Raw genomic sequence first — 12,714 nt, forward strand, 5'->3', positions numbered from 1 at the left:
AAGTTTGTATTCTACAAGGGTCTCCTGGAACTCGATATAAGGAACACAAACGCCTTCCTGCACCATAAGGTACACGGAAAATTCCTACGAAAAATAATTAAAAGTCCAGAAAAAGTCAAATCGGGTCTTCTTCCTTCCAGGAAAAGAATCAAAGGCGTGTTGGACATCTTTGAAGGAATATCACATGTGTACATATATACTCGCACATGTACTGTATATATTATCCACTTTTCACATATATTCTAAGTAATAAAATCCTATAAAAAATCTTAATCCCTGATAACAGTAAAACCGTAAATGTCATTTTATCCGAAAATTACTAAGATTATCTAAATGCAGAAGAATCTGTTAGATCTCTTGTAAGTGAGTAAAGGATTAATCTCACACCATGACTTTGGTATAAAAGACTGTGTTAAACTTATATGTCAACATTTTATAAAAACCACGAAGACTGGCTACGCAACACTTAGCAAACGTTCGCCATTAATTACCTGAAAATATAGAAAAAAATGGACATATTTCCGGTTCTGGGAAAAGCCTGGAATTGCATCATGCCACATACCAAAGTAAACGTAGTGCATATATTGCATCCTATAAATGTCTAGTTGACTGGATATTGGAGAGATAACTTAAATTCCTCTCACGATGTTGGAAGAAGCCGCCATTACGGTCGTGACGTCACAGAGTACGTGGGTAGCACAGCAGACGACAGCATTGTGTATTGTCCATAATTTACCACTGTTTTTATTAGCTATGGACACTCCAGCTTCAAACCACACTCAACAGGTACGTTATAGGTGTTTACTGAACACATTAAAAGTGTTAAACGGTTGTAACGTTTAATGAAAAGGGAGTGAAATCATCAAATTAACAGGTTCACTTCTGCTATATGGAGTACCCCAAAACCTAAGCACCTTAATGGTTCCTTTCTTTGTAGGTTACATGACTACACAGAATATCTAAAATATAGAAATGCTTCTTGTGTAATCCAATGTATTCCATTGGATGTTTCAGTATTAATTTTCTTGTTGTGTACAGAGTTTATTTTTTAAAGTTCTCTTCATCATCACTACTGGAAGTACTGTCTAATGGTACATAGTCTTTACTTTTATCATGATCTACATCACTACTTTCTGATGTGGAAACAGAATCCTCAGATGTACTTTCAGTTTTCTTCATCTTGCCCACCATGTGACCATCTGTGTTGTTCATCGCATCTGCCTTCACTGGTTGAACTTGCACCCCCTTGGACCTCTTTCTTGGATATACCTGGAAGCAAATTGCAAATAAAAAAAATGTATCAACCATGAACAGATACTGAAAACGGCTTTTATTATTATTATTATTATTATTATTATTATTATTATTATTATTATTATTATTATTATTATTATTATTATTACTCTTGTGATGTAGCAATCATTTGATTGCATTCTGAAGTCTTCAGTGGTGAAAGCAACCTGCTGCTTGAGAACAACCTACATAGCAACGAACAGAATGCTTGTTCTCGTATTGCTTGAAAACACCAAACACTGCTCGTGCCCGGGAGTACTGCGCACAGCCTGGCCGACCAATGTCTTTCGCTGCTGTGTGTTTAACTTGGACACCATTTGGACAGTACTACTGTTCATTGTTCTACGAACAAAAGCGGGTTGTTCGTCATTGAACAGACCGCTCGTCTGTGTTCGACAGCAATGCTCTATGAACTACAACTGTATTACCACTCCAGTACTATTGCCTCATGACCTCTTCCTTTGCTTATAACCTTCCTGTAGGCCCTATTCTTCAACAGACTGACACACTGCAAGAAGTGTGATTTGTAAACAGAGAATACCTACTATTATTATACTGTACAGTAGAATGTCATTATAATCAGGTGAACAATATGGGTTACCTGCACTTGTATTCCAGTGTCCTGTGTAGAAGGGGTGAGTGACTCAGGATCAACATGCCCATCATGCTCCATCCTCTGATCCACATGGTCTGGCTGGGGTGCTGGATCTGTTGCAAAAGAGGACATGATAAATATCTGCCTATAACTTATGATAGTCACACTGCCTAAATGACGTAATACCTCTATGACTACTTGCAATCTGCAAATCATATGTGTGCAATCTACATTTTATCTATACATAAAAAGAAAGCCATGATATTCACATATGAAAACATTGTCATGAATTACACTGTACTGGCAACTGTAAGTTACAGTATTTACATGCTCTATGGACACTTACTTTGGTGAAGTTCCATTAGGTTTTCTTTTGAAGAAAGAATCTCCAGAACCTTCCTCTTCCTCTGCAACCTGTCCCTGTTCTCATTCTGAGGTGTGATCTTCCCCTGGCAGTCGAACTTGTGAGGCCTAACTCCAGGGTGTATGTAGCCTGATGTGTCCTCCCATCATGGTGTAATATAAGTAGTTCTCCATGTCTTCTTTTAGCTGAAAATCATGATAAGTTATAAGAATAAATGGATTCTGATAATCTAAAATTAATATAACAACATATACGGCTGTTTTCAATGTAGGGAAAAACTTGCATTTGCAAAGAAAATTACTAAGTATCCAACCAAGGTTAGCTTAATCACCGGTATGTATGTGTCCTTATAGTCCTTACTTTCACCTTTTTAAAGCCCTATTTTCTCGGGGTTAACACTAGTTCTATTCAAAGAAAGCATTAAGCACGTCACTAAGTACAATGATATAAAAAAAACATTAATCAAAGCTGTTGTGTATCCTACAGCTGCACAATGAGAGATTTTCAGACCTGAACACCTATAAATGTAGATTTCACTCAGGAAACATGATACACCTAATAATTGCTTGTATATTATGTTATGAAAGGGTTATGTATAGGTTATACTCACGTTGAAATGATCTTCACAGCAGTAAATATGAGCCTTGGACATGGGAAACTCGCGTCGAGCTGCGACCCACCAGCCTTTTCTTATAGATGGATTACTTGGCACAGATACAAATATCTTCCCTGGAATACTCTTGTCAGTATTCTTGCACATGAAGCACCAACGACTACGAGTCACGTTTCCAGCCGTTGCTAGCGACAAGAAACCTCTATAAGTACAACCAGCTACCTCGAACTCTTGGAGAAACACAATGTTTTTGTTGTTGGCGGGCTCCGTACCTACACTCACACGTCACGACCAATCAGCATCCGTTTCTAAGTCACGTGATTTTTCTTCGACTTTAATCCATATTTTATACCACTTTTACTCATTCATACGAAGAAAAACTATTGCCATAGCAAAATTCAGGGCCTATGTTATCCTTAGAACCAATATTTGAAATAAAAATGTTGACCGAAAACATGTCCATTATATGGTGTTATGTGGTTGTCCGTTTTCTCTTAAGGTCATCACGCCTAACGTTTTCTTTATTGGATATGACGCCTTCAGAGGGCGGCATGGTCAGGGCGGCTCAGCACTGCGGGAGGAAGGCATACAACCAAGCCAGGGTTCCTGAGGCAGCATTTCCTTCGTGGTGCCGGGAAAGGCAAGGCAAGAGTGCGGCACAATGTGAACCTCCACAATGGTGCTTCAAATGACCTGACAAACTGGAAATCTTCAAACAAATATTTTTCACCTGCCTTTGAAAATGTCTCCGTGCTGTCGTGCGAGGAGCAGACGAGGCAGGGAACACATGTAATTAGCTCGGTTATTGTCGCCACCGTTATGAAAACATGGCAACAGCCCGGGTAATGGCCATGCGCCCCTCGCTAAGCACCCTCTGTGTCTCCCTGGTCGCCTTCACCCGAGACCTGTGTGCTCCTCGCGCCGCTACGAGGCCTGTCACATAACAAGCAAGACTCCTGCTGCTGCTCCTGCTGATGCTGCATGTCCTAACATGAAGAGTGTTATATATATATATATATATATATATATATATATATATATATATATATATATATATATATATATATATATATATATATATATATATATATATATATATATATATATATATATATATATATATATATATATATATATATATATATATATATATATATATATATATATATATATATATATATATATATATATATATATAATCACCTATTTCATACTTTTTACATTTAGGTTACCATATTTGAATGGTCTGTATTAAAACCTAAAACGTCTTAATCAGTCATTAAACACCAGAACAATGAAGAATCAAATGCTCTGCAAGCGAAATGAACATTATATTGAATGTATTTTAAAATATTATATAGATAATGACTTTTCATTAAATTAAATTTACATATATTCAAAAGTATAATTTGCACGTCCTGCAATGTGATGCACGGCGGCATTGACATTTGAAGAGTGTCAGGCGGAAAGTTTCCCTTGCTTCAATCAAACAATGTTTTCCTCTCTCCCTCTCTGTTGCTGTAAACACAACCTATGAGCGACTCAATGCTAGAGGCATTTACCAATTCCCATCATACAGTATGTTTTTTTTTTTTTTTCTTATTTACAGAAAAGCCTGTGAGGCAGCAAAGAATATGGATAATAATGGCACGATATACGTGTGTTTTGGCAAGGTGCCTTTGACGGAGGAGATAGATAAGAAAGTTCCAGCTTAGGATAGGTCATCGTTATACGACAGGAAATATAGTTGCGATTAGAGGCTACAAATCTAATTGGAGACAAGTAGTAAATGAGACAATATGAAATCACCATTTTTTTTTCAATAAGTATCAGCGTTTTGAATTATGGAATCACAAGGGATATCAGTGAATTTGCAGACACAATAAAAGATCGGTATATTGAGGGAGATTCGACGCAACTGCCTTGCAGACTGAGACGATGAACAAATGGGCGGATTGATGGCAAGCGTAATCTAATATTTGGTAATGCATATTACTTAGCGATGACAGGAAGCCCATATGATAGTAGCTAGTGAAAAACGACGTTCTGATACGAGGACGAAAAACTTACCTTTGATCCCTGTCAGAGATTGCAATAACCCGAAAAAATTAAGTAACCATGAACAATTCTATTCAGATTATATTTCGCGCTAGTCAGAATTATCCATATTGTGTTGCAGTTCTGGTATCCATACTACAGAAAAAGCATAGATCTATTAGAATCAGTATATGACAGAGTCAATACAAATTTATTAGGAATGGCACATACTTATGAGAGAAGATAAAAAATGAATTTATATTTTATATTTGGTAGAGGAGCAAATATTATATTTGTATATGTATATATATATATATATATATATATATATATATATATATATATATATATATATATATATATATATATATATATATATATATATATATATATATATATATATATATATATATATATATATATATATATATATATATATATATATATATATATATATATATATATATATATATGTGTGTGTGTGTGTGTGTGTGTGTGTGTGTGTGTGTGTGTGTGTGTGTGTGTGTGTGTGTGTGTGTGTGTGTGTGTGTGTGTGTGTGTGTGTGTCTATGCTACATCTTGTTAAGATAAGCTTTATCACACACCTAAGATTCTAACAGCTATCAATAATTCACACAAAAGACAAACTCTCCAAACATGAACAATAATACTTGAATTACCATCGCCTAAGTACAGAGAGCAAGTGTGGCGGAGGTCATTAACACCTGCAATGGTCATGTAGCGAATGACTCCCTCGTTGTGCCAAAAGTCTTTCAAAACTTAATTTTCTTTTCAGATGCAAGGAAGCCATGTGGGCAGCACGGTGCGGTGAACAGCAGAGAAGTGGCGTCCGTCCCACCTTGCATGATGCTGAGCCAATGTGCCACCTGATGTACTGAGGCATTGCCAGGCATACCAGCACAAAGAGGGAGCTCATCGACACGTGTCTTACCTAACAGTACCACGCAGCTCCAGTAACGAGACAAAATAGCATCCACGTAACCACTGACGGGACACCGGCCTGATGAGAGGAAACGCGCACACTCACCATCCCAGTCCATCCACAATGCCAAGGAACAATCACTAGGAACTCAGAGACTCGAACATAATGGTTGAAGTCGTCATTTCCTAACCTAAGTGTCGACGTTTACCCCAACACGTCCCTCATCAAAACAACACCACGTCTCGCCTGATTTCGAGTCTAAAGTATAATGTTACACGTGACGAAATGACAAGTGAACGAGACACGGAAAATGAGTGGGGGTTATTAAGCAGGAGCCAGGTGTGAAGTGTGGCCAAAGAGCCTCGTCAGGTACTGCCATGCCCCTGTGAGCCGTCACCAGGAACTGCGAGGCCACCAAGACGTGCACTACAGTAAGGGCCTGCAGCAGAAGTGTCACCATGAGGATCGCCCTTGTTCTCGTCCTGTCCTCGCTCCTCAATAGTAAGTAGCGGTTTAGTGAGATGAATGTTTCCTTTATGTGTGAAGTTTTCTCAGATTATTGACAGAATTGACTGATTAATTAGTTTATTTCTATTATTAAGTTGATGAATTCATTGATGTAAAGATGTGTGTGTGTGTGTGTGTGTGTGTGTGTGTGTGTGTGTGTGTGTGTGTGTGTGTGTGTGTGTGTGTGTGTGTGTGTGTGTGTGTGTGTGTCCCTAACTTTGCTGCTCTCTCTCTCTCTCTCTCTCTCTCTCTCTCTCTCTCTCTCTCTCTCTCTCTCTCTCTCTCTCTCTCTCTCTCTCTCTCTCTCTCTCTCTCTCTCTCTCTCTCTCTCTCTCTATCTATCTCTCTATCTCTCTCTCTCTCTCTCTCTCTCTCTCTCTCTCTCTCTCTCTCTCTCTCTCTCTCTCTCTCTCTCTCTCTCTCTCTCTCTCTCTGTGTGTGTGTGTGTGTGTGTGTGTGTGTGTGTGTGTGTGTGTGTGTGTGTGTGTGTGTGTGTGTGTGTGTGTGTCAGTCTGCCTGCAAGCAATCGCCTAAGTGAAGGGGCACGATACATTAAGCGCTTTCCAAACAACCTATGACACAGAAGTTATGTAATACAGACTCCGCCATCGACAATAACACAGGAAACTTTACCTGCCGCTGCTCGGAGTTCATCATCGAGACACAAGTGGAGCAAGTAAGCTCATCAACCCTGAAGACTTTTTTTCCGGCCATTAATACCTGGGCGAACATTATCCGTGATTGGCTCAACATTCATATCCGATTAACTAGAGTAATCGCTTGAGATTGGACAACATAATAATCTAATTTAAGGTTCTGAATTTCGTGAGGCAGAAAGGGACATGGCGATTGTCGTGGCCAGCAGACAGACCGACGTCAAACTTGCAGGAAAAAAGGATTAAAAAAAGGGGTACGAAGAGCGGGAAACAAAATGCAAAATTTTCGCGTACGTTTAGCATACAAAGAAATTGAAGGGTAACACTGCAAAGAGAAGCACTGAAAGAAACAAAACAGGGACGCGAACAACAAACCTACGATGAGTAAAAATTCGTTTCCTGCTCTCGCAAACTGTGACCAAGAGGAAGAGAAAACACGCCCGCGACAATGACGGGGCGAGCCAGATATATGGGACACAATGGCCACACATAATTGCCGTTACGGGATACAATATTCCACCACAAAGTGTTCGCGACCGATTACAAAGCACTCGGGTGGCAGGGCCGCAGCAGCGGGGGCGGGACGCGCGAAGTGCTGAGTTTGCAAAGTCACGTTCCACACCTACAAATGACGAAAGAGGGGCTCACCGGGGCAGTGTTTCCGAGCTTCATTAATTCCAACGTGCCTTTGCCAGCTCCCACTCCCCTCGTGGCCTTCCCTCCCGCCCTTCCGATCAGCAGTGACCCTCGCCTCCACAAAGTCTCTTATTGAACTCTGGTTTCAATTGCTATAGCCTTCTACCACCACCACTGCCATCACCACCACAGCATCTGCCTGCCTCCACCACCATCACCATCACCGCCACTCCTCCCTTCCTGCAGTAATTTTCACTCTTCCGATATTCTCGGCTGCATTTCAAGATTATCTCTTTAAGCTTGGCGGCGCAGTTATTGACCACCCCTCTAAGCTACAATACTTGATGCCCCCAGACATTATTCGGAGCTTTCTTTGTGGCGGAAAATGGATGGAGGTTCAATGGATTCTGCGAGCGTGGGCGACCGACTCTCGGCAGACGCGGCGGGAAAGAGCCGCCAAACCGCCTTGCCTGGCTCGCGGTGCCCGCACGGATGTGGCCAATGAAACCAGTCTCTGAAGTAATAGTTTTAACTTCCCTGCACTAAAGATAGCACGTGAGTGTGATGGTCTGACATTCGGTGTTGCTTCTTGCACGTCATTTATCACCTGTGCTGCGTTACATGACGGAAGGTGGACTATATCAATCATTCGTCTCACTTATCCGTATCATATTAGCGACGTCTACACCGTCACAAGGCATGGACTGAAACACAGTACACTATTCCTAACTAATTACTATGATTAGCTACTTGTTACGTGGTTAGTACGTTGTAGGCATAATAATGAAGTGTAACTGAGGTAGATATATTGCAGGTATTACCAATGCGAGTGCTGTTTGCATTTTTCCTGCTTCCTTTTATAAGAAACTGCTTTTTCTTCTAACTAAAGAGTCAATTAAGAGTGATGTGTTGGTGATGGCGGATGCGCAGTGTCATGCTGTGGTTGTGTCAGCTTAGGTCAGATCATGTTGGCTTAGCTTTGCTTTGTATGTAGTTCAACAATAAGTGAAGAGTCGAGGCAGAGGGGAAGGGGAGGGTAACTGAACCTGTAACCCAATGTTAGGCAGATTATCGCTTACGTTTAAGAGACAATATTGTTCAATGCCAACGTAGATGGAATTAAAAGGTTCTGGTCATAAAACTGTAAAAGTGGCCGGGTAGAGTTACAGTGTAGGATTACCATTATTAGTCGCAGCGGTCACCTATATTTCAGGGCATTTTGTAGATTAATCCATGTGTTTGATGCATAATAAGCTGTCGCACTGATGAAACTTTCCAGTGTATTGATTTTAAGAGACCATTTCTAACCGAAGGTATATATGTTAATAAGAGTTTAACGCACAATAAGTTGTTATAATCTATGGATGTCGCTTTTAAAACTGCTATTTAAAGTTTATAGTACTTTTAAAAATGAATATATGAGGGACAGTACACTTAATTGTTACATTCAGTGTATATCGATTTTGAGACAAGCTTATTAAAGTGATGGCACGTTAACTATTCATGAATGTTTGATGCATGAATAAGTTATCATAATCACCGGGTACCGATTTGAGACAGAAACTTGTATTCCGGGTTACTTTTTTATTTGAATGTTTCATGGCTAAAAAGTTGCCATATTGATGAAGCACAAATTATCATATGCACAGGATACCGATTTCAACACGACTATTATGAATTGAAGACTCCTATCGAAGAAACAAAAAATCGCCAAACTTTTTTAAATGTTTGTTTTATGTTAGTTTTCGACGCACCGTCACACGTGCAGGGGACACCTGGCGTAGTGGCGGGAGGAGGAGAGTAGGTAGGTCGCGTGCGTGGCTCACATGTTCCTGTCAATATAAGATTGCGACATGTATGAGGACCAGCTGCCTTTTGTTCACCACTCCAGTGATCAACACCAAAACAAATACTGGTTAGATGCTGCCGCTCTGTGTTCCATGATGCAGTGTGCGATGTCATCAACATTTCATTGGATATTGATATAGAGAGGAGTGAGTGAGTGGATATCGATGGCTCGCTGGATACATACATACACACTCGCGCAGAAAGATGTAAACAGACAGGTTAATAGATAGATGAGGAGGTAAAGACACGCGTAGATGAAAAGATAAACAAATACGAGAAAATATATATTAGTAAATGCGGTTGAATATGTAAAGCTTATTGACATTGCAATGAACGGACACGCAAACAGAGGAAGTAAATACATGATATGAAAATAGTTATATACATACATGCGTACAAAATGGATCAAAGTGCACTTTAAACAAAAAAGAAAAAAAACTCTAATCACCCAACTTTCCTGAACGTTCCCTGGTAATACACAGGTTCGCACCCCCAACCTCTATAACCACTTTCCCTTCCGCATACTTTTCCAACCCCCCACTTTCTCTCCTCCCTCCCCCGCCCCTCCCATCCACTACTACTCTCCTCTCCCCCAGGGCCCCAACACGATCATACTGCCCGTTCCTCTACACCACCCTTACGCTCCCAAAACCCCTTCACTTCCCCCCTTTCCTCCATCCCCTACCCACCCCTACTCCCCCTCTATATCCCCTTTCCCCTCACCATATCTCTCCGATCACTTCCCTTCCACCATGCCACTACCCTACCTTTCCCGCTCCCCCCAAAGTAACATCAGGTCTCAAGTGACTCCACTAGCCTACCCTCTGTTGCTGGCCCACGAGCACCAAACATTGTCCATAAGTAACTCACCGCGGCCACTGCAGGTTGTCCCGGCCCACAGGCAGCGTCAGCAGCTGTTGTTCCCCTGGTAGAGTGATGTAGGATAGCCGTGTTCGCGAAGGGAGCGGCTCCATGCTTTGAATACTAGCAGGAAACGTGGCGCCGCATGTCACAAGCTTTTGTACGGTTAGGCGGCGCTTGCTTGTCGACCTTTGAAGTTTTTGTCGAAATACCACTGCATGGGCTTTCTATCTCTCTCTCTCTCTCTCTCTCTCTCTCTCTCTCTCTCTCTCTCTCTCTCTCTCTCTCTCTCTCTCTCTGAAGTCGGTTTCGTCCCTTTGCGCCACTCAACACAAGTATCACTACCCACACTTAATTTGCCCCACCAGTCACCACTCGTATTACAGCACGAGACACACACACACACAGCTCCCATTGCCCGGGGGTTCCTCAATGACGGTTAAGTGTCTACCCGCATGGCTCATCAACAGTGGTCTTCACAACGCCACACAATCCGTCCCTTCACTTCACAATACGCACTGGACACGCGTTGCGTTGGTGATAGTTAAGATGGGTGAACTGGACACGCACTTCTGGCGCTGCTCGTATTAAAGAAACCAGCACCACGAACAGTCACCCGCCAGTCTCATCACTGCACAATGAGCGGGTGGTGTAACCTTACGATGACAATGCAGGCAGGCAGACCCATCCAGCCAATGGGAAAGCAGGAAGGCTTACGTCACTGGCCAACTACTTGTCTCACTGTCTCTATCCTCAGAAGCTTCACAGTTTTACGTCTCTCGTTTTATAGAAATCCTAATTTTTTATCTATAGAAGTATTTATTTTCTAGTAAATTCGAATATAGAGGAAAAATAATACATATCCTTGTATTTTGGTATCGAGTCGGTAAGATTTAGAATTATCGTTTAGTTGGTAAAATTGTCAAGGGAGTCATGGAGGTAAGGGAGAAATAAGCTATTTTTATGGGACTCAGCCTTACACTTATTTTCAGCGTTATCATCGCGCCACGTGAGGCTAATTGAGGCCAGTGGTGTTACCTGTGTTCTGCATTGCATTACTGAACTCGTCCTCTCCAAATTAGTCAGATGGGGATGTGAAATAAAAATAAATTGATAGATTATCGGAGAAATGTTATGGTTACCTCTCTCTCTCTCTCTCTCTCTCTCTCTCTCTCTCTCTCTCTCTCTCTCTCTAACGGCCCCGCTGTAAGGTTTCAGAACACAAGTACGAGTATTATCCTTTCAATTATATTTGGACGTAGTATACATTTTCCGCCACATTCATTTATCCATAATTGCCTCCGTAATTTCCACCTCTCCATTTTTTTCATTTTTTCGTTAACCTTGCATATTGTTTCCGTAACTTGTGTAACTTTCCTTCCTCGGTGTTTACGCGTCATGTTTATACCGCTCTTATTTCACCACTGCTACTATTTTCACATTCGTTTTTGCATATTCAAGAGTTATTCATTGATTTTATTCTCTCTTGTTTTTATTTCTTTTCATTCTTTTTGTATTCATCCTGTGCACTCTCTCTCTCTCTCTCTCTCTCTCTCTCTCTCTCTCTCTCTCTCTCTCTCTCTCTCTCTCTCTCTCTCTCTCTCTCTCTCTCTCTCTCTCTCTCTCTCTCTCTCTCTCTCTCTCTCTCTCTCTCTCTCTCTCTCTCTCTCTCTCTCATTCTTCCCCGAGTCATTATTTACATGAGTAAACGCCAATAACTTAGGCTCGCTAACAAAATGATTGGATCGGTGCTACAATTATTTTTGATAGCGACTGAGGGAGGGAGTTGTCGCTTGATGAAAACTACACCAATAAAGTGTGACATAGTAACTGGGTCATCAGAGAACGAGGCCCCAGCGTTGTCCAGCAGCGATCACCACTTCCGACACTCCCAATTCAAAGCGTCATCAGAATTTGTGTTTCATATTGCATCAGTCTGTAAATATAGATGACTAATTTCAAAGGACATTAACCATCTCACTGCTGTGGTCGTTCTTTGTAAACAGTGAGGACACAGTGAAAAAATAAATAAATAAATTGTTGGGATGGCTGTATGAAATAGTATCGGTGGTAAATTGTCTTTTTTAAGCTGTTGAATTATTTTATGAGATTTGTACTAAATTGCTTGAAAAAAAAAGTTATATGGCTATAGAAATATTATCTAGTACTGGATATATTAATAGGTTTTAGATTCACTTTTGTTTATAAGCAGTGTGTCATTATCTTCACATCACAAAGAGTTAGAAATTGCTGTATTGATTTACAAAGTGTATGAAAAATAAATAGATAGTTATGGAAGTATTGTGATCTGGCAGCGGAAGAGTTAACAGTTATTCATTTTCGTGTATGAGGTGTGATCTT

General features: G+C 40.7%; 2 protein-coding genes across 10 annotated transcripts in view; one reads left to right on the top strand and one right to left on the bottom strand.

Annotated features, from left to right (window-relative positions):
• LOC123519904 overlaps positions 1-12,714 on the top strand; it is a 51,085-nt gene that overhangs the window by 20,441 nt on the left and 17,930 nt on the right. For all 9 annotated transcript variants that reach the window (XM_045281580.1, XM_045281584.1, XM_045281581.1 and 6 more), the window contains exon 2: positions 5,699-6,346. In XM_045281580.1, the coding sequence (XP_045137515.1) occupies positions 6,304-6,346 (43 nt within the window). In that variant the 5' untranslated portion in view covers positions 5,699-6,303. The remainder of the gene's footprint in view (positions 1-5,698; positions 6,347-12,714) is intronic.
• LOC123519911 lies at positions 850-10,975 on the bottom strand. Its single transcript, XM_045281599.1, has 4 exons — positions 10,363-10,975; positions 2,235-2,437; positions 1,895-2,001; positions 850-1,269 (listed from the first exon to the last, which is right to left on the bottom strand). The coding sequence occupies exons 2-4, from the start codon at positions 2,248-2,250 to the stop codon at positions 1,042-1,044; spliced, it is 351 nt and encodes a 116-aa protein (XP_045137534.1). The 5' UTR covers positions 2,251-2,437; positions 10,363-10,975; the 3' UTR covers positions 850-1,041.

This window comes from Portunus trituberculatus, chromosome 46 (assembly GCF_017591435.1).
Source record: "Portunus trituberculatus isolate SZX2019 chromosome 46, ASM1759143v1, whole genome shotgun sequence".
Classification (NCBI taxonomy): Eukaryota; Metazoa; Arthropoda; class Malacostraca; order Decapoda; family Portunidae; genus Portunus; species Portunus trituberculatus.

Bases quoted from the DNA above. Each gene is read 5' to 3' on its own strand.
- LOC123519911 (XM_045281599.1), bottom strand. The intron at 1,270-1,894 runs GTAACCCATATT...ATTTGCTTCCAG, and splicing joins ACACTGGAATACAAGTGCAG to GTATATCCAAGAAAGAGGTC.